Source organism: Sus scrofa, chromosome 15 (genome assembly GCF_000003025.6).
Source record: "Sus scrofa isolate TJ Tabasco breed Duroc chromosome 15, Sscrofa11.1, whole genome shotgun sequence".
Taxonomy (NCBI): Eukaryota; Metazoa; Chordata; class Mammalia; order Artiodactyla; family Suidae; genus Sus; species Sus scrofa.
This window is the reverse complement of record NC_010457.5, coordinates 47,305,380-47,332,050: the sequence shown is the minus strand read 5'-3', so window position 1 is coordinate 47,332,050 and position 26,671 is coordinate 47,305,380. Positions and strand designations below refer to the sequence as shown.

At 35.7% G+C, this 26,671-nt stretch overlaps 1 protein-coding gene across 1 annotated transcript in view; it reads left to right on the top strand.

The window, feature by feature from the left end:
* Positions 1-26,671, top strand: part of LOC110255277 (disintegrin and metalloproteinase domain-containing protein 5-like) — a 50,893-nt gene that overhangs the window by 10,908 nt on the left and 13,314 nt on the right. The window contains exons 5-9 of the mRNA XM_021074730.1: positions 1,824-2,019; positions 10,752-10,842; positions 11,453-11,672; positions 23,427-23,513; positions 24,465-24,573. Coding sequence (XP_020930389.1) covers positions 1,824-2,019; positions 10,752-10,842; positions 11,453-11,672; positions 23,427-23,513; positions 24,465-24,573 — 703 coding nt within the window. The remainder of the gene's footprint in view (positions 1-1,823; positions 2,020-10,751; positions 10,843-11,452; positions 11,673-23,426; positions 23,514-24,464; positions 24,574-26,671) is intronic.

Genomic DNA, 26,671 nt, shown 5'->3' with positions numbered 1-26,671 from the left:
CTTTTTATGTATACACAGTATTCCATTGTGTATATGTACCACATCTTCTTAATCCATTCATCTGTTGATGGACAGATTTTAGGTTGTTTCTATGTCTTGGCTATTGTGACTAGTGCCACAATGAACATAGGGGTGCATGTATATTTTTCAGTGAAGTTTTGTCTAGATATATGCCCAGGAGTGGGGTTACTAGATCATATGGTAGTTATATATTTAGTTTTCTGAGGTACCTCTAGACTGTTTTCCATAGTGGTTGTACCAATTTACATTCCCACCAACAGTGTAGGTGAAATACATGTTTCAAGGAGATGGAAAACATGTCAGTATTATACTCAGCCCTTCGCTTTACATTATATCCAAATGACATTGGACCCTCTGTCACATTTCAGTCCACTCAATAATCTATAATTTCTAGGACTCTTATGTATGTAATACCTGATGCTTCTCTCTCCTGACTTGACTTCCCATTTTATACCATAAATCTTTCTTTTACCCTTTGGGATTTCTTTGTGATCAACATACATCTTGAGCTAACCCTCATAGGTTCTTACTTTCTAACACCCTACTTCACATGGGGACGGAAAGTTAGATTAGTTCTTTTGTTGGCCAAGAAAGAAACTCTTAAAGTAAATGACATCCTTAATATTGGAAGAAGAATATGATTTTTTTTTTTTTGTCTTTTCAGGGCTGCATCCGTGGCATATGGAGGTTTTCAGGCTAGGGGTCAGATTGGAGCTGTAGCCACTTGCCTACACCACAGCCACAGCAATGCCAGATCTGAGCCACATCTGTGACCTACACCACAGCTCACAGCAACACCGGATCCTTAATCCACTGAGAGAGGCCAGGGATCGAACCTGTGTCCTCATTTGATGCTAGTCAGAGTCATTTCCACTGAGCCACTACAGGAACTCTGAATATGATTTTTATCTTAATTAATTTCCCCTGGGTTTATTGATATAATCAGTATATAATATCTTGTAGTTTTAGGTGTACAACATAATGTGCTGTAATTATGTATCGTGATATGTGGCCACAATAGGGTTAGGTTATACATCCTCCACTTGATATACTGAGAACATTTAAGATCTGCTATCTTAGCAATTTTCATGGATATAACATTATTAACTCTAGTCACCATGCAGTATATTATGTTTTTAAGTTTTATTGAAGTATAGTTAATTTACAAGGTTGTGATAATTTCTGCTGTACAACAAAGTGACCCAATCATACATAAACACACATCCATTCTCTCTCAGATTCTTTTCCTATATAGATTATCACAGAATATTGGGTAGAGTTCTCTATGCCATACAGCAGGTCCCCGTTGGCAAATTGTGCCATATCCCTCAGTGTGCATATGTCAATTCCCAAACCCCAGCATGGTACGTGAAATAAACCTTCTGTGTTTATTACAATTAAAAAATGTTTATGGGGTATATTTATTGTTTTATAAATGGTTGCTGATTTCTGCCTTAAGGATGGCATATGGAGAAACCAGGGGCTTCCCATGTGAGTATATCCTTAATGGGCTAAAAATAATTTTTATAATAATTCCCCAGCCTTGCTTTTTTGTAATTTTAGTAGTCTGCTTATATTTACATTTCCCATACCTCTCACAAGCAATAGCCACTCTTTTATGTATGGACAACAAATTCAATCACCTAAGTGTCTATGCAATGCTTAAGTAGTTAACCAGAATACAATTTCCTCATTCCTCTTAGCAACTTAGAAAAAAATGGATGGAAATTTCAAGCCTTGAGAGAAAGAAAAATTGGGTGTCATTAACATGTAATTTTTTTTTTGTTTTTTTTCTCTTCTAGATAAGACCTGCTAATGTAATTTGTAGGAAATCAGCTGATGAATGTGATTTTATAGAGTACTGTAATGGGACTTATTCACACTGTGTGGCTGACACATTTGCACGTAATGGACAAAGTTGTGAATCTGGTTCCGCCTACTGTTATGGAGGACGATGTCGGTCATTTACTAAACAGTGTAGAAATTTAATTGGAGGAGGTAATGACTGAAACTTTCTTCTTCGTTCCAAAATTCTGATTATTCCAAGCTCTGTTATTTAATGCTATAAAACAAAAATGTAAGTGTATACTATGTGTAGGCCTAGTGTATATTTGGATTAAAGGAAATAAAATTTTCTTGATTCTGAAAAAAAAACTTCAGAATTTATAAGGAAGCCTTTATTTGCACAAGGGAGAAACCGCAGATAGAAATGTAGCTTCTTGGGAGGTCATATTGACAAAAAATTAATAGTCAATCTAAGGAAGAAATAGAGAATTTTATTCCAGCCAATTTGAGGATTATAACCCAGGAGAGAGTCTTTCAAAAAGCTCTGAGAACTATTTTGCCTACTAGAAGTCAATGCAGTTTTACATGTTTTCAAAACAAAGGGTTATACATAAAAGTAACATACTAACAGCATACCTAGTCCAGATCTGAACTCCAAGGCAAGTAATGGGTCATCATGACCCTTTATAGGATTGACAAGGAAATTTTATCTCCTAAGGAGTTATCTTGCTGATGCCAGAACATTGCTTTTTTAAAATCTTGACACATGAAGCAATGTGAGTACCAAACCAATGGTTATATTAGGGTTTCTCAACTTCATCACTATTGATATTTTAGGTCAGACAGTTCTTGTGAGTGGTAAGGGATTGTTCTGTGAGTTTTTCCTTTTTATTTTTTATTTTTTTTTTTGCTTTTTTTTGCCTTTTTTCAGGGCTGCACCCATGGCATATGGAGGTTCCCAGGCTTGGGGTCCAATTGGAGCTACAGCTGCCGGCTTATGCCATAGCCACAGCAATTGCCAGATAGAGCCACGTCTGTGACCTGAACCACAGCTCATGGCATTGCCAGATCTTTAACCCACTAAGCAAGGCCAGGGATCGAACCTGCAACCTCATGGCTCCTGGTTGGATTCATTTCTGCTGAGCCACAATGGGAACTTCATTTTAGCTTTTTTTTTTTTTTTTTTGTCTTTTATAGGGCCCCACCCACATCATATGGAGATTCCCAGCCTAGGGGTCTAATCGGAGCTGTAGCTACCAGCCTACACCACAGCCACAGCAATGCAGGATCCAAGCCACGTCTGTGACCTACACCACAGCTCAAGGCAACGCCAAATCCTTAACCCACTGAGAAAGGCCAGTGATAGAACCTGCAACCTCATGCTTCCCAGTCAGATTCGTTTCTGCTGTGCCACAAACGGGAACTCCACATTTTAGCTTTTTAACAGCATTTTTTAATGGCCTTTTCCTTCCAGACACACTGACTGCAGACATTTTTGGTTTTCACACCTGAGGTGAGACTGCTACCGATTTCTAGAGGGTAAAAGTTAGGGTCGCTGCCAAATATCCTGCAAGGCACAGCACAGTCCCTACAAGAAAGAGTTATCTGACCCCCCAAATATAAGGACTTATTAATGCCATTTCATTAATTGCATTCTGGCTATTATGTAGTTCCATTGAGAGAAAATATTTGCAATCATAATTTGATAAGAAATTAATATCCAGAATATATAGAAAACTTCTAAAACTCAACAACAGAAAAAAGACTAATTCAAAAACAGGCAATCAATAGTATTTCTCCAAAGAAGATATGCACATGGCCAACAAGCACAAGAAAAGGAACTCAACATCACTAATAATTAGGGAAATGCAACTCAAAATTGCAGTGAGATACTACCTCAACCCATTACAATGGCTGCTGTCAAAAAAAAAAAAAAAAAAAAAAAAAAACAGAAAATAACAGATGTTGACAAGGATGTGGAAAAATTGGAATAATTGGTGGAAATGTAAAATGGTATATCCACTGTACTGAGCATGAAGAGTCCTCAGGAAATTAAAAATGCAATTACTATATGACCTAGCAATTCCTCTTCTCGGTATACCCCAAAGAATTGAAGGCAGTGTCTTGGAAGAGACATCTGTGTACTCATCTTCATAGCATCATTACTCACAATAGCTAAAACTTGGAAGCAACCCAAATGTCCATGAATAGATAAAGCAACATTTGGTATATATAACAATGGAATGTTATATAGTCTTAAAAAGGATAGAAATTTTACCACAAGCTGAAACATGGATGAACCTTGACATTATGCTAAGTGAACTAATAAGCCAGTTATGAAAAGATAAATACTGTATGATTCCACTGAAATGAGGTACTTAGCATAGTCAATATCATAGATACAGGAAGTAGAATGGTGGTTGATAGGGGCTTGGGGGAGGGAAGAATGGAGAGTTATTATTCAATAGGTATAAAATTTCCATTTTACTGGATAAAAGAGTTCTGGGGATGGATGGTAGTGATGGTTGCACGACAGTATGAATGCACAATAAACTGTTGATCCACACTCTTAAAAATGGTTAAGATGATTAACTTCATTATGTGTATTTTAACACAATAAAAATTTGTAGAAAAGCAAATAAAACACCAATTTACTTGAAATATAGAAACTATTTATTTTAAGGTTTCTTAAAAAATAATCAAGTTACATTTTTAAAGCTTCATTGCATTATTTCCTTACTCTGAAGCCCATCAGCAATTAGAGTTTTACCACTTTATCATCATATTTTATATAGTTTAATTTCTTGAAGCTTGGGAACTATTTCATTCCTTGTCAACATCTGTTATTTGTATTCTTTTAGAGGATAGCCATTCTGACCAGTGTGAAGTAACCTCAGTGTAGTTTTGGTTTCCATTTACCTTGGAACTAGTGATGTTGACCATATTTTCATGTGCCTTATGGCCATCTGCATTTCCTTTTTGGGAAAATGTCTGTTCAGCTCTTTTGCCCATTTTAGTTAGGTTATTTGTTTTTTTGATGTTGAGTTGTATGAGCTATTTGTATATGTTGTATGTTAACCTTTTATCCATCATACCATTTGTAAATATTTTCTCCCAGTTCATAGGTTGTCTTTTCATTTTGTTTATGGTTTCCTTTGCTGTGTAAAAGCTTTTAAGTTTAATTAGATCCCATTTGTTTATTTTGCTTTTATTTTCTTTGTTTTAGGAAACAAACAAACAAATATACTGCTGTAATTTATGTCGAAGAGTGTTCTGCCTATGTTTTTCTCTAGGCATTCTAGGGTATTCGGTATCACAGTTAGCTCATTAATACATTTTGAATTTATTTTTGTATATGGTGTAAGAAAATGTTTTAACTTCATTCTTTTACATGTAGCTGTCCATTTTCCCCAGCACTACTTATTGAAAAGAACTGCCTTTTCTACATTTTATATTTCTGCCTCCTTTATTATAGATTAATTGACTATAAGTACTTCGGTTATTTCTGGGCTCTTTATACTCTTTCATTAATCTATGTGTTGGCTTTTGTGGTTTTCCCATGCTGCCTTGATTACTGTAGCTTTGTAGTTTATTCTGAAATCATAGAGCATGATTCCTCCAGGTCTGCTCTTCTTTATCAAGATTATTTTGGCTCTTTGGGTTATGTTATGTTTCCATAAAAGTTTTAGAATTATTTGTTCTAATTCTGTAAAAAATGCCATTGGTATTTTTAAAAATTTTTTTTATTACTCAACGCCATTGGTATTTTGATAGGTATTTGATTGAAGCTATAGATTGCCTTGGGTAGTATGATCAGTTTAACAATATTAATTCTTCCAATCTAAGAACATGGTGTATCTTTTTATCTGTCATGTCTTCAATTTCTTTAACCAGTATCATAGTTTTTGTCACCTTAGGCGTGTTTATTCCTCAGTATTTTATTCTTTTTCATGGGATAATAAATGGGATTGTTTCCTTAATTTCTCTTTCTGATAGCTTGTTGTTAGCATGTAGAAATGTAAAAGAGTTCTGTAGGTTAATTTTGTATCCTGCAACTTCACCATATTCATTGATGAGCTCTAGTAGTTTTATGGTGGCATCTTTAGGAATTTCTATATATGGTATCATGTCATCTGCAAACAGTGATAGTTTTATTTCATCCCTTTCCAGTTTGGTTTCCTTTTATTTATTTTTCTTCTCTGTTGTGACTAAGACTTCTAAAACTGTATTGAATAAAATTGTCTTTTTTCCCTGTTATATACAGCAAGGCCTCATTGCTTATCCATTCTAAATGTAATAGTTTGCATCTGCTAATCCCAAACTCCTACTCCATCCTACTCCCTCCCCTTCTCCTTTGGCAACCACAAGTCTGTTCTCCATGTCTGTGAGTCTGTTTCCATTCTGTAGATAGGTTCATTTGTGCTATATTTTAGATTCCATATATAAGTGATATCATATGGTATTTGTCTTTCTCTTTCTGACTTACTTCAGTTAGTATGAGAATCTGTAGTTGCATCCATGTTGCTGCTAAAGACATTATTTCATTCTTTTAATGGGTGAGTAGTATTCCATTGTGTATATGTACCAGATCTTCTTAATCCATCCATTGATGGACATTTCGATTGTGTTCCTTCCTTTGTAAATTTTCGGAATAGTTTGAGAAAGATAGATATTAATTATTCTCTAAATATTTCAGATTCACCTTTGAAACCATATAGTCCTGGACTTTTGTTTGTTAGGAGTTTCAAAATTGCTGATTCAATTTCATTAAATCCAATTTCATTGGTATTGGTCTATTCATATCTTCTATCTCTTCCTGTTTCAGTTTTGGAGATTATACCTTTCTAAGAATTGTTTGTTTTTTCTAGGTTTTCTATTTTTCCATTTTTTCTAGGTTTTCCATCTCATTGGCATGTAGGTTTTCATAGTATTCTCTTAAAATCCTTTGTATTTCTGTGATGTCTATTTTAATGTCTCCCTTTTCTTTTCTGATTTTATTGATTTGCATCCTATATCTTTTTTCTTGGTGAGTCTGGCTAAATGTTCATCAATCTTTTCATCTTTTCAGAGAAGAAGCTTTTATATTTATTTATTTATTTTTATTTTTTGTCTTTTTGCCTTTTCTGGGGCCGCTTCCTGCAGCATATGGAGGTTCCCAGGCTGTGAGTCTAATCGGAGCTATAGCCGCCAGCCTATGCCACAGCCACAGCAACGTGAGATCCGAGCCTTGTCTGTGACCCACACCACAGCTCCGCAACACCGATCCTTAACCCACTGAGCAAGGCCAGGGATCGAACCTGCAACCTCATGGTGTCTAGTCGGATTTGTTAACCACTGAGCCACAACGGGAACTCCAGAAGAAGCTTTTAGTTTCATTGATCTTTTAAAATTTTTTAAACTATAGCTGATTTATAATGTTCTGTCAATTTCTGCTATACCTCAAAGTATATATATATATGTATATATGTTTATATATATATATATACACACACATTCTTTTTTCTGATATTACCCTTCATCATGTTCTCTCACAAGTGATTGAATATTGTTTCCATGTCTTAGCTGATGTGGATAGTGCCGCAATGAACTGTTTGAATTATGGTTTTTGAATTAGGGTTTTCTCTAGATATATGACCAGGAATGGGATTGCTGGATCATATGGTAGTTCTATATTTAGTTTTCTGAGGAACCTCCATACTGTCCCATAGTGGTTGAATCAATTTACATTCCCACCAGCAGTGTGTGTGTGGGGTTCCCTTTTCTTTACACCCTCTCCAGCATTTGTTATTTGTAGACTTATTAATGATGGCCATTAATAAGGTGGTACTTGACTGTAGGTTTTTTTTTTTTGTCTTTTTAGGGCCACGCCTGTGTCATATGGAGGTTCCCAGGCTTGGGGTCCAGTGGAGCTATAGCCTCCAGCCTATGCCAGAGCCACAGCAACATGGGATCTGAGCAGTTCTGCAACCTATACCACAGCTCACGGCAATGCCAGATTCTTAACCCACTGAGCAAGGCCAGGGATCGAACCTGCAATCTCATGGATACTAGTCAAATTCATTTCTGCTGAGCCACAAAGGAAACTGCTATCCCAGTATTGAAGGCATGTCTTTGGAATTGTCACTGTGCAGCCCATGTGTGACAGTGGCTTTGGTAGGAGAACTGGATCTAAAATGAATGTGGGCCACATCTTCCCCAGTGTACACTGACAGGCACCTCCATTGAAGGTAGGGCTGGATTCAGTGGGGCTAGAACCTGAGGCAGGTGGAAGCTGGAATTTCTCTTAGGCTCATTGGCAGTTACTACCTTATTGGAGATATGGCTGAGGCCTAAGGAGCTGGAGCAGAAGCCCTTAGAGAGTTGGGTTTCTCTCACTTGTATTGGCAGTCTCTGTCTTGGTTGCAAACAAGGGATTGAGGCTGCACTTCTGAGTTGATTCCACTTTTTCTTCAATGCTTGCATCTTGGTTAGAGGCTTGGTCATAACCATAGCAGTTAGAGCCACACTACTGTACTTGGCTCCACTCTTTCCTAAATGTGTTTTCAATATGCTGCTTCTGAGCTGGAACTGGGGATAAGCAAGTCTGTGTATTTTTTTTTTTTTTTTTTTTTTTTTGTCTTTTGTCTTTTTAGGGCTGCACCTGCAGCATATGAAGGCTCCCAGGCTAGGGGTCTAATTGGAGCTGTTGCTGCCAGCCTACGCCAGAGCCACAGCAATGCCAGATCCAAGCCACATCTGTGACCTACACCACAGCTCATGGCAACGCCAGATCCTTAACCCACTGAGTGAGGCCAGGGATCGGACCCGCAACCACATGGTTCTAGTCGGATTTGTTTCTTCTGCGCCATGACGGGAACTCTGAGTCTGTGTATTTGCTCTTCAAGAGTAGAGTCTCATTTTCTTAGAACCCTCTGGTAAGCCCCAGCACTTTTCAAATCAACTAAGGGGGCTCTTTCCCTGGTGTTGAAGTCCAGGGCTGGGATGCTTAGTATGTAGCTCAAACCCCTTGTTCCACAGGGAGGATCCCTAAGCCTATGATTTCCTTCTCCTTTTCTGGGTCACCCAATAGTGCTCTGGGACATTACTATCTCACTTCTCTTCCCCTCCTACCAGACTCTGTCTGCTTCTTCCTTCACAGCTTTCGTTGTAGAAGAGTCACTCTGCTAGTCTTAAGGTCACTGTCAGTGAGAGTTACTCTATAAGTAGTTGTAGTTTTGATGCCTTCATGACAGAGATGAGCTCAGGGTCCTCCTTCACCATCTTGATCCACATATCTGGATCATTTTAATTGATTTGTCTCCTAGGTCATTTATTCTCTCTTTTACTTGTTCAAGTCTGCTGGTGAAGCTCTATTGAATTTTTCAGTTCAGTCATTGTATTTCTTCATCTCCAAAATTTGTTTTTTAAAATGTTTTCTGCCTCTGTTGAAACTTTCAATTCATTTTTGTATTATTTTCTCTGTGTCATTAAATTGTTAATCTTTTTTCTTTGTGCTTTCTAAGCATCTTTAGAACAATTATTTTGAACTTGACAGATATTTCCTCTATCTATACTTCTTCGGGGCTTATTGTGTTTTGGTGGTGTCATTATTTCCCTGATTTTCATGATCCCTGTAGCCCTGCATAGGTGTCTGCACATTTGAGGAAACAGGCACCTTAAATTTTGCATTATCTTAATCCTGGCCTTTTATAGAATTTGAAAGAATTGAGAAGTTTAAATTAGAGTTAATCAAATCAGTGTTTAGATAATAGCAAATCAAGCAGAAGCTAATTATTCATTGGTGGGTTGAAGAGCAGGCTTTTTCAAAAGAGAATTACTGATTATGGCTTCTTCTCAGAAATCTATTTTGGCCTATTTTGTAGACTGCTATATATGTATGGATTGTATCTTTCAGGAGAGAGAGTGAAATTTATAGATCATGTTTTCCAATGACGAAAATCTGAAATTGCTGAGAAATCCCTTGTCAATTAAAAGTAGCAATGACCAAAGATCTCAGTTCTTACTACATGTGATTGACATGATCAACACAACCCACCTCTAAATAACCAAGTCAAAGTGATGAGGCAGCTTTAAATAACTTTTAATTTTTCATGATCTTAAAATTAGATATAACTAAAAATTAAAAAGTCTGAAATAAATGAGCCTTCACTTCCTAATTTTATTTTTATTTTATTTATTTATTTATTTTTTTGTTTTCCCACTGTACAGCAAGGGGGTCAGGTTATCCTTACATGTATACATTACAATTACATTTTTTCCCCCACCCTTTGTTCTGTTGCAACATGAGTATCTAGTATGTAATAAGAAAAATTAAATCAAATGCTCTTTGGGTTTCTTATCAGTATTGCATTATAAAACCTATCCCCCTTTTTTTTGTAATAAGAGGAAACTATAGTTTTACATTGGATAGGTAACTAAGGCAGAACATAAACAATTTAGCGGTACTAAAGAGACAATGACCTCTTATTTTTCTAACGGTATATAGCCATTTGAACAATGCTGCTCTTTACATGATTAATCTTGATCTATTGCCAGCAGCTTTTAAAGTCTGATAATTATAAACCTTCCTAGGGAAGCTCCTGTCATGACTCAGTGGATTACAAACCCAACATAGTGTCCGTGAGGATGCGAGCTTAGTCCCTGGCCTTGCTCAGCAGGTTAAGGATCTAGCATTGCCTCAAGCTGCAGTGTAGGTCACAGATGGAGCCGGGATCTGGTGTTGCCATGGCTGTGGCATGGACCTGCAGCTGCAGCTCTGATTTGACCCCTAGCTTGGGAACTTCCATATGCCACAGATGCAGCCATCTTTTAAAGGAAAAAAGCAAAAAACACAAAACCTTCCTAGGGATGACATTTCAGTTTCCAGATTCTGTTTCTTCTTTCTATAATGATAACTGGAATTGTGTATTGTAATTTACTTATTTAAATTTCTTTTTTTCATTTAGAATCAACAGGTGCTTCATTCTCTTGTTTTGATGAAATAAATTCAAGAAAAGATAGATTTGGAAACTGTGGCAGAGAATATTGTAATTACCCGTATGTATTTTGAAAGTGATAATTTTATTTGGAATGTAGCTTATATATTGCTAAGATTCTAGAATATATTATTATGTATACAAACTAACATGCCATTTTATAACAGGTTTTCTTTGTTTTGTGGTCTGAGCTGAACAATATTATCCATTTCCTACAAATGTGTTCAGTGCCTATAATGTTACAACAATAATCATAAAAATCACCTCTATTTATTGTTGGGATGAGCTGGGCATTTGTTAGATCATTTGTATATATTATATATTTATGTTATAAATATATATTTATATACATCAAATGTTTGTAGTTAGAATTATGAATTACTTAGCCCACTTACTAATGAAAAAAAATTTGGAGAACAATGATCATTTGCTCAAATTTAGGAAGCTAATATAGAACAGATCAGAGGTGTCAGACTGCAAAAATGGTTAATTTTTCCCTTACAAAACAAAAAGAGCCACATCATATGAGTCCGTGTGCTCAAAAAATGCACTGAGAGAAAACTTTTGAAACCTGAATTTAAATTTGTAAAATAACTTTAAAAGTTTGCTGTATCAACAATCTATGTTATTTCTGTAAATAATATGATACTTTTTTCCCCTTGTGCTTCTAGCCATTTGTTATGTGGAAAATTAGTTTGTAACTGGCCACACAAATATTTAATTTCACGTGCAAATTTATCTGTGATTTATTCACATGTACGAGAGCAAATGTGTGTATCTACATTTCTAAATGCAGAGAAAATACCTAGAGATACAATTACTACAGTTCAATTCCCTGGAGACAGAGATCGAACATTTGTACAAGACGGCACTGTGTGTGGACCTGAAATGGTAATTAGAATGAAAATTTTTAAGTGTTTTAAAAATTATATTTTACGGTTTTACTCACTATAACAATATACCAATCAGTGCATTTTTAAAAAGGCTTTTGAGTTATTTGCTATAAAATTCACCCATGGTAAGTGTACAATTCATTGCTTTTAATTAATTTATAGAGTTGCACAACCATCATCACATTCAATTTTGAGACCATGATTTCACCCCCCAGATTTCACTCTTGCCCATGTTGACCACCTCCAGCCCTAAGCAATACCCCGATTTCATCCATTATTAACATGTAAAAATAGTATGGTACATTTACTACAGTCAGTGAACCAATGTTGATACATTTTTATTAACTGAATTTCATGCTTCATTCAGATTTCCTTAACTTTTATCTAGTGTCCTTTTGCAGAACTCCACTCCGAATACTACAGGAAATTTATTAAATATCTGTCCTTAAATTCCTCTTGACAGTTTCTCAAAATTGTCATTTTTGATGCCTTGAAAATTTGGGGTAGAACTAGTTGATATCCTGTAGAATGTTCCTCAACTTGGATTTGTGTAATGTTTTTCTTATGATTAAACTGGGATTATGCGTTCTTGGGAGAAAAATTGCACAGGGAAAGTGTCTTTCATCGTATTATATCAAGTATGTGTGCATGTTAATATTTTTTTTAATGTTTATTTTTTGTCTTTTTGCCTTTTCTAGGGCCGCTCCCGCGGCATATGGAGGTTCCCAGGCTAGGGGTCTAATCGGAGCTTATAGCTGCTGGCCTACTCCAGAGCCACAGCAACACCGGCTCCAAGCCACATCTGCAACCTACATCACAGCTCACGGCAACGCCGGATCCTTAACCCACTGAGCAAGGCCGTGGATTGAACCCGCAACCTCATGGTTCATAGTCAGATTCGTTAACCACTGAGCCACGATGGGAACTCCCTGTGTGTGTGTTAATATTAACCTCAGTTACCTGGCTGAAGTAATGTTTATTGGATTGCTCACCAAAATTACTCTTTTCCCCCCTCTTTCCATATTGCACTTGATTGAAAGAACTCATTATGTATATACCAGACTTTAAGAGTAGGAAGTTATGTTCCATCTTACTGAGGGCTCAGGACCTACATACATTTTTTTTTATTGAAATATAGTTGATTTATGATATCATATAAGTTTCAGGTATACAACAGGATGATTTAATTTTTTATAGCTTATACTCAACTTAAAAATATATTTTTTGTCTTTTTAGGGCTGCATATGGAGGTTCCCAGGCTAGGGGTCTAATTGGAGCTACAGCTGCTGGCCTACGCCAGAGCCACAGCAATGCCAGATCCGAGCTGGGACCTACACCACAGCTCACGGCAACACCAGATCATTAACCCACTGAGCAAGTCCAGGGATTGAACCACAACCTCATTGTTCCTAGTCGAATTCGTTTGTGCTACACCATGACAGGAGCACCTACTGTAATATATTGGCTATATTTCCTTTGCTGTACAATATATCCTTGTAGCTTATTTATTTTACATATACCCTTAATCCTCTATGCCTCTCTTGTCCCTCTCCACTTCCCTATCTGCACTGGTAAACAGTAATTTGTTTTCTATATCTGTTTCTATTTAGTTAAGTTCACATGTTTGTCTTATATTTTCTATTCCACATAAAAGTGAAAATATACAGTATTTTTCTTTATCTTTCTGACTTATTCCATAAAGCATAATACCCTTCAGGTCCATACATGTTGTCACAAATGGCAAAATTTCATTTGTGTTTATGGCTGAGTAATAATCTATTGTGTGTGTGTCTATGTATATATACCACATCTTTATTACTCATTTGTAGATGGACACTCAGGTTGCTTCCATATCTTGACTATTATAAATAATGCTGCTATGAATTTGGATGAATATATGTTTAAATTCGTGGGGTGTTTTTGACCACACTTATGGCATATGGAAGTTCCCAGGCCAGAGACTGAATCTGAGCTGCAGATGGGACCTATGGTGCAGCTGCAGCAGTGCTGGATCCTTAACCCACTGTGCCGGACTGGGTATTGAAGTGACCTGAGCCACTGCAAAGACAATACTGTGTGATTAACCCACTGTGTGATAGGGTGAACTCAAATTAGTTTCCATTTTCTTTGGGTATATATCCAGCAGTGGAATTCCTGGATCATATGGTAGCTCTGATTCTTCCAGCTCTATTTTTCTTGGTCAAGATGCTTTGGCTATTCAGGATCATTTGTGTTTCCATACAAATTAAAAGGTTTTTGTTGTTGTTGTTCTAGATCTATGAAAGATGCCATTAGTTTTGATAGGAATTGCACTGAATCTGTAGATTGCCTTGGGTGGTATAGTCATATTGACAAGATTGATTCTTCCAATCCAAGAGCATGGTATATATTTCCATCTGTTTGTGTCATGTTCAATTTCTTTCACCAGCGTCTTGTAGTTTTCAGAGTATGGATCTTTTCCTCTTTAGGTAGGGTTATTCCTAGGTATTTTTTCTTTTGGAGGTGGTGATAAATAGAATTTTTCCTTAACTTCTCTCTCTGATTTTTCATTATTAGTGTATAGGAATGGAAGAGATTTCTGTATGTTGTGTTTGTATCCTGCGACTTTACCAAATTTATCAGTGGGCGCTAGTGATTTATGGTACCACCTTTAGGATTTTCTATGTAAATTATTTACTATTGTATTTGGATTGTTTTTCCTTTTGTGTGTGTGTATCTATTGTAGTTTTTTGGTTTTTGATTCCCATGAAATTTTTTTTTTTTTGGTCTTTTTAGGGCCACACCATGGCATATGGAGGTTTCCTGGCTAGAGGTCTAATCAGAGCTACAGCTGCTGGCCTATGCCACAGCCACAGCAACACCAGATCTGAGCCACATCTGTGATCTACACCACAGCTCACCGCAGTGCAGGTTCCTTAACCGACAGAGTGAGGCCAGGGATCAAACCTGCAGCCTATGGTTCCTAGTCGGATTTGTTTCCACTGCGCCATGATGGGAACTCCCCCATGAAATTTTGATATAGCAGTCTATGTATATACAAAATTGTTTTAAGTTGCTGTCTTTTAATTTCAGATGCATTTTCAATATTCTGCATTTATCCTCTCCTCTTTTCACAATTTCTGCTTTTGATATTTTGTTTGTGGATGATTTCCTACTTTAATTTTTTTCCTTTACTGGTGAGCCTTGCTATTCATAATTTTCTTGTTTCTAGTTGTGACCTTTTCTTTTCCACCTAAAGAAGTTCCTTTATCATTTGTTATAAAGCTGGTTTGGTGGTACTGGATTCTTTTAGCTTTTGACTTTTCTATAGAATCTGAATGAGAGCCTTACTGGGTAAAGTATTCTTCATTGAAAATTTTTCCTTTTCACCACTTAAAATATATCATGCCATTCCCTTCTGGCCTATAGAGTTTCTGCCGAAAAATCAGGCGATGACCTTATAGGGGTTTCCTTGTATGCTATTTGTTGCTTTTCCCTTGTTGCTTTTAATATTTTTTCTTTGTCTTTAATTTTTGTCAGTTTGATTAATATGTGGCTCAGCATGTACCTCCTTGGTTTTATTCTATATGGGACTCTGTGCATTCCTATGCTTTTGAGTGTTTTCTTATGTTAAGAGAAGTTCTTGCCTATAATTCTTGAAATATTTTCTCATGCACTTTTTCTTTTCTTCTTCTGGGACTCCTATAATGTGAATGTTGGTGCATTTAATGTTGTCCCAGAGGTCTCTTAGAGTGTCCTCATTTCTTTTCATTTTTTTAAAATTCTTTATTGTATTCCACATCAGTGATTTTCACCAGTCTATCTCCCAGTTCACTTATTTGTTTTTCGGCCTCATGTATTCTGTTATTGATTCCTTCTAGTGTTTTTTTTTTTTTTTTTTCCATTTCAGTTAATGTAGCATTCATTTTTTGTTGTTGATGTTGTTCTTTAAATCTCCTAGAACTTTGTTAAACATTTCTTGAAACTTCTTAATCTCTGCCTCCATTCTTTTTCTCAGATCTTGGGTCATCCTTGTTATCATTACCCTGAATTCTTTTTCTGGTAGATTTACTGTCTCCTCTTCATTTAGTTGTTTTTGTAGGTTTTTATCTTATTCCTTCATCTTAAACATATTTCTCTGTCATCTCATTTTGTCTAACTTTCTGTGTTTGTGGTCTTCTTTCCACAAGTTGCAGGATTATATTTCCTCTTGCTTCTGTCTGCCTCGGTGGTTAAGTTTAGTCCAGGGGCTTGTGTAGGCTTTCTAGTATAAGTGACTGATGCCTGCCCACTGATGCAGAGTTGGTTCTTGTCCCTTGTGGCAGCCAGGGACTTCTCCCCAAATATTCCTGGTTATAGTGCTCTACTCTCCTGCCCATCCATGCTGTCTCCACACAGTCAATAGCAATCCTCTCCCTGGGTCTGTTCCCCAAATCCCACTTTCCAACACCCAGCTCCTGCCCTTGTCAGTGGACACATGCCTCAGGCTGAGGTGCACAGGATGGTGGCACAAACCATCTCTGTGTGTCTTATTCTGGCCTGCCTGCCACAGACTGGCTGTTATGTTCTCCCGCAAGCCTACAAAGCTCCTATCCTGTCCCAAATGATCTCCCTGCTGGTGAGGCGATTCCCTGAGGAGGAACCTCTCCTCTCTTTCAGCTCCCTCCCAGTGGCACAGGTCCTGATCTTCTTCCACCTCTTTTTTTCCCCTTTTGTCCTACCCAGTTATGTGGAGATGCCTCTTGTCTTTTCTGCTAGTATTCAGTAGATGTGAGGATTGTTCCATTTGTAGATGTATTCTTCATGTATTTGTGGGAAGAAGTTAGTTCCACGTCCTCCTATTCTGCCATCATGGTCTCCTCATATTTAGCATATTTTTTTTAGCATATCCCTTTACTACTTACTGTGATATAGGTGATTTTACTATTTTTTTCTTTTAACCTTTCTTCTAGATTTATATGTGTTGGATTTACTAGCATTACTGTATATTTGCCTTTACTAATAGCCTTTTTGTTTTGTAATTTTTATGTTTCTGGTTGCGGCCTTTTCTTTTTCATTTAGAGAAATCTCTTTCACGTTTTTTGTAAAGCTGATTTGGTAGTACTGAACTCTAGTTCAGCTTTTACTTGTCTGTAAAACTTTTTAATCTTGCCATCAAATCTGAATGAAAGCTTTTCCAACAAGAGTATTCTTTGTTGTAAAAGTTTTTCTTCCTTTCATTATTTTAAGTATATTGTGCCACTCTCTTCTGGCCTGCAGAGTTTCTGCCGAAAGGTTAGCTGATAGCCTTATGTGAGATCCTTTACATGTAACTTAGGGATATGTGCTTGCTGTTTTTTTTGTTTGTTTGTTTGTTTTTTGTCTTTGCCATTTCTAGGGTTGCTCCCTTGGGATATGGAGGTTCCCAGGCTAGGGGTTGAATTGGCGCTGTTGCCGCCGGCCTACACCAGAGCCACAGCAATGCGGGATCTGAGCTGCGTCTGCAACCTACACCACAGCTCACGGCAATGCCGGATCCCTGACCCACTGAGCAAGGCCAGGGATCGAACCTGCAACCTCATGTTTCCTAGTCAGATTCATTAACCACTGAGCCATGATGGGAACTCCTGCTTGCTGTTCTTAATAGCCTCTCTCTATATTTAATTTTTGGTATTTTCACTACAATGCATTTGGTGTGGTCCTATTCAGGTTGATCCTATTTGGAACTTTCTCTGATTTCTATACCTGGATGTTTGCTTTCCTTTCCAAGTTAGAGAGTTTTTTAGCTGTTACACCCTCAAATATGTTTTCAGCCCCTTTCTTGCTTCTCCTTCTGGGACCCCAATAATGTGAATATAGTGTTCCTGATGTTGTCCCAGAGATCTCTTAAACTTTGCTCTTTTCTTCTTATTCTTTTTTTCTGTTTAGCATCAGTAATTTCCACTATTCTACCTTTCTCTTCACTGATCTATACCTCTGTATCAATTAGTCTGTGATTGATTCCTTATAGTGTATTTGCCATTTCAGTTATTGTATTCTTCATCTATGTTTGGTTTTTCTTTATGTTTTCGAACTCTTTTTCAAAAACTTCTAGCTGTTCACTCTGTTGTTTCAATCTTATTCTGATTTCTCTGATTATTACCTTGAATTCTTCATTGGGTAGAACTTACAAATTACTTTAATACCTTCAAGACTTTCTGTTAAGCTCTTTTTTTAGGGCATAGGGTACATTTTTTAAAGTCTAAATTTTACTATAGGCTAAATTTGCCCCACTTCTGAGTGTGGCCCTTCTGTGGTCTCTATCGAATGTTCTATGCATTCAACAGGGTCTATCTATTCAGGCTGATAGGACCTTGGATGATTTCTGTGTTGTGTAATCAGGAATTATTCATCTTATAGATCCTTGGTAATTTTTCTTTCTCTGGAAGTTGTTCTTGTTAAGTCTTGTAGATATTTCCCCTGTGCAGGTACAGATTATTTTCAGCCAAAGATACAATGCAATTCCTGCTCAGATTTATAAAAGTCTTTCCTTTGTAGTTCCCTCCTCTAAAATAGTTTTCCCAGCAGATTCTAGGTTCCAGAGCTTCCCAACCTTCACATACTTAAATCTCTGTCTTTTTTTACTTAACAAGATTTCTAGGCTATGTTTGGGTTCCTTCTTTCTACACCTTAGTCAGGAAATTGCCTAGAGATTGCAGAGACTTAGGCAAACATTGAAGAAAAGCAGGAACTGTTGGTTGATCAAAAGCTTGAATGGCTGTAGTTAGTTTATTAGAGTTACCAATAGTATGAGTATGGAGAAAAGCAAAATCTATTATTTTGGGGACAGAGTTGTGATAATAACTATTTATTAAGACCTTGGTCTTAAGTTTCTCTTCAGGATAAGAAAATACCTTAGAGAGAAATTGACTTGATTTTCCAGGAACTTTCAATCTATTCTTGTAACATATACAATATATGAAACTTTTATGCTGAGAACATTAGTTATGCTTATATTAATAACATTAAAAATTAACCTATGGAAGGGGACTGAATTTCTTTGGCAGTGTTTCCTGTGCATCTCTCCCTCTTTTATCTAATCAAGAAGTAATAAATAATACCATAAATTAGGAGTATGTGATTAACATATACACATTACTATGCATAAAATGGATAAGTGACAAGGACTTACTCTATAGCACTAGGAACTATATTCAATATCTTGTAATCACCTAAAATGGAAAAGAATCTGAAAAAGATACATATATGTGTATGTATATATGGATACATACACATATATGTATATATGGATATATATGCATATATGTGTGTACATATATATTTGAATTGCTTTGCTGTACACCTAAAGCTAACACAACACTGTTTTTTTTTAAAAAGCATTAAAAAAAACTATTGTAAAATTCTTACCAACTGCAATTTAGGAACAATGGTATTTGTCATTTTGTAAAAAGCTATGACAGTGTTATGAGTTTTCATTTAAAAACTCATATCTTACAAAAATTAAATAATGAAGAATATCAAATTGTAATTATTTCTAGCATCCTTATATTTATAAGAATCTGAAAAGGAAAAGATGTTTGTATGTGCATAACTGAATCACTTTGTTGTATAGCAGAAATTATCACAACATTGTAAATAAATTATTCTTCAATAAAACAAAAGAGAGAGCGTGAACAAATCTGTTATTTTCTGATGGAAATTTCAGAAATCTCAAAGACAGTTTTAGGTATGAAAAAAATCCTGAAGGAAAAAATTGTTTTGACTTCAGACTCCGATCTTGGTAGGACAAAATCACCAGAGCTGTCTGAGGTAATATAGTCACTTAAGTAGAAAAGATTATTGGTATCTAGTAAAAGTTACTTAACTTTGTGTTAATCAAGGCGGCAATGCAAGACCTTATATAAAATAGGAGAAAGTTGTGAAATTATAGAGAACTTTAGCTCTTTCAAAAATGGGGAAGTTCTAAAAATAACCATTTACATGATACAAAGCACAGAAAATTATTCTAGTGAATCTCTGCTATGTAGATAGATTTAGAGAAAGTAAACAAAAACCTTGTACTACTCTTATCTGGAGCAAATTAAATACTTCACAACCAACTTCTATGTACTCAATTAAAAAAACCCAAATTCTAATTTTTCATCATTATTGTATTAGGCCCTAAAGTATTCACAAATACATTAAAAAATTATCTTATGAATGACCCCACCAAAACTGAACGATTGTTGCTAAAATTTTTTCAGATTCATTATTTTCTTGCTTAAAGTTACTATAAAGAAGACAAAGTTTACCTTACACAAAACATCTATAATTTTCTATGTTCATTATTAACTTTCACTGTTCTCTTTCACATTATGAAGGAACCAGACATAATATTAGGATAAAACTCTTTTGTCTTTTGTGAAGCAATTACACATCCCATTACCCTGAGACATAGTTGTCTTCTGCCATTATTGCTGCTAGTATGTCCAAATTGTAGTAATTATAATTTTTAACCCAGTTAAAAGAAGTGAGTAGTAGGTAATTTATTACTGTCTTTCATACAGGAACTAGTTAGCAACCTAAAAACTCATGCACACATAATACAATCTCTTATAGTCACACTAATTTTCTTTCTAAAGTGGCAAAAATGAACAAGTTAATTATTTAACACAACCCAAACGTATAGCCATTCTGTAATATATAAAATAAGCAAAACTGGGTAGCTATATCCAATCTCTTGGAATAGACCATGATGGAAGATAACGTAAGAGAAATAATGTGTATATATATGATTGGATTGCTTTGCTGTGCAGCAGAAATTGGCACAACATTGTAAATCAACTATACTTTAATAAAAAGTAATCAAAAACAAAAAATAAAAAAATAAGCAAAATTTTCTGTGTATACATGTGTGTATTCCTTGTATATACACTTGCAAATGTGTATACATCACAGGCAGACTTACTGACTTGGTCAAGAATCAGAGAACGACAACAAAAACAAAAACCAAATGAGAAGAAAAAACTCAGAGAAATGGAGAATTAGCCAACTTAAATTTTTGATGCCACTTTGTAATCATCATATAAGGCATGTGTATATCAGGAAAGACATGTCTATACTTAAATAGTTCAAGGAGAACATTTGCTCGGCAAAGAAACTTGACTATGGTATGAGTCCACTTAAGTATCTCATTGTGGCCTTGAAAATTTTTAAAAATGTTTTTTAAAAAAATGACTCTTATACAATATAAATTAAGCTCCTGTCAAACATATAGCTCATGAATGAGGGAAAAAATTGTTAAAGCTAGTTCAAAGAGAGTTTGAAGAACTGTATATTTAGAGGCATTAGGGAAAAGAGTGTTTAAATATAATTGCTAGGTTTGATATGAAATCTGCTAATGTCTTATAAAGGAATAAAGCCATAATTTGGGGGTTATCTTTTTAATAAGGCAAAACTCATTTACGTAGCTACTAGGCAAAATCTACGTTAACATACAACTTCACAAAATCTGGGCTCTTATCAGTAGTGACTACCAAGTTACACAATTTAGATTATTTAATAATTTAATTAAATAATCTTTAGGTTTCCATGAAATGGGTCCTTTAATGAATGTTCAAATATGACATTGAAAAGAAATGTGGTTTTCCCATTTTCTCTATTTACAAGTTTTGGACAATTTTTAACAGATATATTAGCAATATTCCAGTAATATTTCTTTTTAGTGATCTCCACATTAAATGTTTTTAACAGCAACATTACTTTTATGTAAAAATCTTTTTTTAAAATGTTCTGCAATATGTAATCAAGTTTTTTGCATGCACTATAAGAAGTAATTTTTAGCCAACATTTTCGAAGATCTCATCTGAATGCAGGTTTTGGTTGAGTAATATATTATGTGATCCAGCATTTTTCCTTCTGTGGGCTGTTTTTGCAACAACTTCCATGAACTGAATTCATTGTTTCAGTAGAAACACCAAATTTACACTCATTTTAACTTTTTATAATCAATTCTGACTTTTTTTTTCTCATTGGTAGATGAATGTTTTAATGAAATTGAATATTATTATTGCACTATTATATTCTGCTATAATACAATTCATGTTATACTTGTCATTTATATTATACATAAGAATAAGAAATCAATACTAACAATATTATAGCATGCTATAATTATAGAATGTTTTTAGAAAGTTCTAATGTTCTATAAACAGTGTGTCTAACTATAGTTTAATGTTGTAATTAATCCTAGAAGTTAATAATTCCAAGAGCTCCTCTGGAAAATTAACATACTTTTTTTTTTGAGAGAGAAAGTCTCAAGGTTTGCTTGCTAAATTCAAATTTATTTCTACATAACACTTTTTGATAATAGCATATGAAAATAATCATAGTATAATCTTGCTCATTTGGAAACACATAGATCCAGATATGACCTGAGGCCTCTTTCCCCCTTGAAATCTAACTGATGTTGGCTCAAATCTCTATTTCAAAGTTTTGATCCTACCCTTTCTGTATATTCTGTTGTTATGATCCAAAGATAAAACTCACCCAAGAACAAAACTCCTTTATTGATTTTACTGAAAAAATTTTTGATAATTGGAAAAGGTCACACAATTTAATAACATAAATTAGGACAATGTAAATTCACACATTACACATTTCTTTTTTGGAAAGCCTTATGGCCATCTCACCCATGGGAGTTGCTCATTGACCTGTTACCTCATATAATACCTGTTATCCTAACTTTTCTCTTTCTCATTTTTTTTCCTCACATGGAATAGTAGTTTACTTTCCTTTGCACCTCATATTGTTGCTGAAATCTCAGCTGCCTCTGTACACTGATGCCAAATAGAAATGCACTCTCAGAGTTGTAGGAAACAGAAAAAGTAGCTTTAATTGCCAGGGAAAGAGGAGAACCCAGCAGGCTAGTGTCTCAAGTACTGTGCGCCCCCTTAGAGGGGGTATTGAGGAGTCTTATAGTGTTTGAGGAGCAGGGTGTGATCAGCTTATGGACATTTTCCTGATTGGTGGGTGGTGAGGTCACTGGGAGTCAGCATCATCAACCTTCTGGTTCCAGTGAATCTGGGGTTCATGTGCTTGTGGGCAGCACACAGTTGACTTCTTCCATTGGTGGCAGGTTCAGCATCTGCAAAACAGCTTCAAGGACATGGCTCAGAATATTATCTATCATCTTGACTTTGAAGGTCCTTGACTTTGTTGAATGGCTGAATTATCATTTTACTCTTTTCTTTTTTCTCTGTTTTTTTTTTTTCACTTCTTCGACTAAATTGGTTCATTGACTGAAGTTTTTCTATAGATAAAAAGGCAAGTGGAGGACATGAGTGGGGGTGTCCATTCTGGGAATGCTTCACAGGGTCCTGCTTGGTTACAATACCTCCCACTAGGTAGTTCTCAACCTTGACTATGCATGATAATTACCTGGACCTTAACCCAAGAGATTTTGATGTAATGGTTTCAGGTGAAGCCCAGATATTGGTATTTTAAAAATGTTCTTCAGATAGTTGTTGAACTCAAGGGATATTTTTCTTTGTAAGAGGACTTCTGGTGGCAGATGGTAAGAAAATAATACTTCCAGCTTCTTATATATGACTGCATCTTTATAATCTGAAAGAACATATCTAATCTCACATTTATTTCAATGCAGTCACAATTATTACTTTATTTTTTTTATTTTTATGCCAATCCTTGGTAATATGAATTCTTGATTTTTCTTGAATTTTTCATATGTATTATTTATGCACACAATCTGACAGTTTGACTGACTTTGTTTTTCACTTCTTTTGCTTCATTTTAGTTTTGCTTGAACTTTAGCTGTGTAGAGATTAAATACAGAGTCAATTATGGGGAATGCAATTCTTCCAGACATTGTAATGCAAATGGAGTAAGTAATTTCAGTTTTCATTTTAAGCAACATGCTTTGAACAATTCAATAAACAGAAGATTTAAAGAAATCATTTGAATAATTTTTTTATCGCTTTCGTGCTGCTTGTTGTCATTTAACAGTCTATAACTTACAGCTTCAATCTTTTTTATTTTATTTTATTTTTTTGTCTTTTTGCCTTTTCTAGGGCCACTCCTGTGGCATATGGAGGTTCCCAGGCGAGGAGTTGAATCGGAGATGTAGCTGCTGGCCTGCGCCAGACCACAGCAACATGGGATCTGAGCCTCGTCTTCGATCTACACCATAGCTCATGGCAATACCGGATCCTTAACCCACTGAGCAAGGCCAGGGATCGAACCCGCAACCTCATGGTTCCCAGTTGGATTCATTAACCACTGAGCCACGAGAGGAACTCACTCAATCTTATTTTATTAAGAAATCTTGCTGATTGTTTATCAGAGAAGATAAAGTAGAAACATTTAAGGTGATTCTGGATGTATAAAATGTTTGGTAAATATGTGAGCTGGATGTGCTATAAGCACTATGTATTACCATATAACCAAAATGATCTTATTTTTACAGAAAAAAGACAGGAACTGGTAAATAAAGGTCATTAGAATTTTCTTACTAGTCTTGCTCATTAATTTAGTGTCTGGGCTGTTCTATGAAATTAAGTAGCTAGTGTCATAGTATCAGTGATTAATAATATTTTGGTCTGGCTGAAGGGACAGTTGAGGAATTTTCTTAAAAATTGATTTGGCAACAGAAGCCAGATATACTTTCTAAAGTATGGGAAATTTCAAGAGGAAATTTGTGAAAATTTGATGAATTTGTCTGTTGAAGATAAATTTTCAGGAATAAGTTATCTGTAGAATATGTATGGAATATTAGTTTGTCTCTATTGAAAACCATCTTTGAACCCCTAGAAATTGTATTTTCTGGTTTTTCTAGGTCTGCAACAATTTTAACCATTGCCATTGTAAAAAGGGGTTTGTTCCTCCTGATTGCAACGTGGGAAACGGTTTTGGAAGTATTGATGATGGACACCAAAGCAAAGTGGGTTAGTGTCTTTAAAACTTTATTAATCAAGAAAATATGTAAGAAAATAAATTAAAGTTTAGGTTCCAGGAGTTCCTGTTGTGGCGCAGCGGAAACAAATTTGACTGGTATCCATGAGGACTCAGGTTCAATCCCAGGCCTTGCTCAGTGGGTTCCTGTGGCATGGGCTGACAGCTGTAGTTCCAGTTAGACCCCTGGCCTGGGAATCTCTATGTGCTGCGGGTGTAGCTCTAAAAAGAAAAAAAAAAAAAGTTATGTTCCAAGCTAGATTGTAAAGCAACTACAATATGGTTTTGGAGTTCCCGTCGTGGCGCAGTGGTTAACGAATCCGACTGGGAACCATGAGGTTGCGGGTTCGGTCCCTGCCCTTGCTCAGTGGGTTAACGATCCGGCGTTGCCGTGAGCTGTGGTGTAGGTTGCAGACGCGGCTCGGCTCCCGCGTTGCTGTGGCTCTGGTGTAGGCTGGCGGTTTGCACTGTTCTTTCTTATCAACATTGATATTGTTTACCAACAAAAAGTGTACCTAATGTTAGGCAATTTTAAAAGTAGAAATTTCAGGGTGTGTAATTTGATCAGTTATTTCAGAATGTTCACTTTGGATTGTCTTGTATATGCCTGATTCAAAACAGTGTTAGGGAGAGTCTTTAGGATTCTCTAGGTATAGTATCATGTCATCAGCAAATAGTGATAGTTTTACTTCTTCCTTTCCGATTTGGATTCCTTTTATTTCTTTTACTTCTCTGATTGCCATGGCTAGGACTTCCAAAACTATGTTGAAGAGTAGTGGCGAGAGCGGACATCCTTGTCTTGTTGCTGATCTCAGCGGGAATTCTTTCAGCTTTTCACCATTGAGAATGATGCTCGCTGTGGGTTTGTCATGTATGCTCTTTTATTATGTTGACGATCATTATACAACTACAGATGTGATAAATTCATTTGCGTAATAAAAAAAATCATCTGAAAGCCAAAACAAAACAAAACAGTGTTAGGGAGTTCCTCTGTGGCTCAGCAGGTTAAGGATCCAGGGTTATCACTGCCACAGCTTGGGTCACTGCAGTGGCGCAGGTTCAATTCCTGACCCAGGACTTCCACATAGTAAGGTGGTAAATTTAAAAAATAAAATAAAATGGTGTTAGTAGTCACTGTCATATTATGTCATGTTTTGCGGGCATAAAGAGTTTGAGAGACAAGGTGATCCCAAGGGATCCAAGTTTACTCTACACCCTCATTTTATTTACTTTGAATATCACTGACTTTTGTTAACAGAATATGGCCTGGAAAAGCGTTCAAATTATGGAATTTATCCTGGCCATATTTGTAGCCAGTAGATTAAATCCTCATGTATTTTTGTTTACTTTTCCACTTGATTTGTAAAATTAAAAAGTTTATTCAACCTTACATTATAGTTTTTCTTTCAATAATTTTATATAATCCTAACCCCAGAAATTACAACTAATAATATTATATATTATTATTGACCTTCAGAGGTTATTATCAACCCTTTAAAATCTATGACAAGGTAATAGCAAGAAAAAAATTCCACAAGTATTTCTTTAATTTCAAGAGGCTTCCCCTTTATCTTACGGTTGTAGGAAATTATAATTCTTTTGTGTATTGTTCTGCTCATCCTCAGAAATCTCTTCTAGCATTATTTTTGACCTTTTATATCACACATACATGTTTATATTAAGTATATTTAATTATTAAATACACATAACATAAAATTTACCATTTAACCATTATTAAATGTACAATTCAGTGGCATTAAATTTATTGGTTACATTGTTCTACACCCACCATTCCATCTCCAGAATTCTTTTCATCTTGCAAAACTAGAACTCTATATTCATTAAACGTTAAGTCCCCATTCTTCTCTCCCTCAACCCTTGGAGACCACCAGTCTACTTTCTGTTTCTATGAATTTGACTACTTTCAGATGCCTTATAGAAGTGGAATCATCCATTATTTGTCCTTTTGTTTCTGGTTTATTTCACTTAACATAATGTCTTCAAACTTTACCAATGTTGTGACATATGTCAAAATTTCATTCCTTTTTAAAGGCTGTGTAATATTCTATGGCATGTATATGCTACATTTTG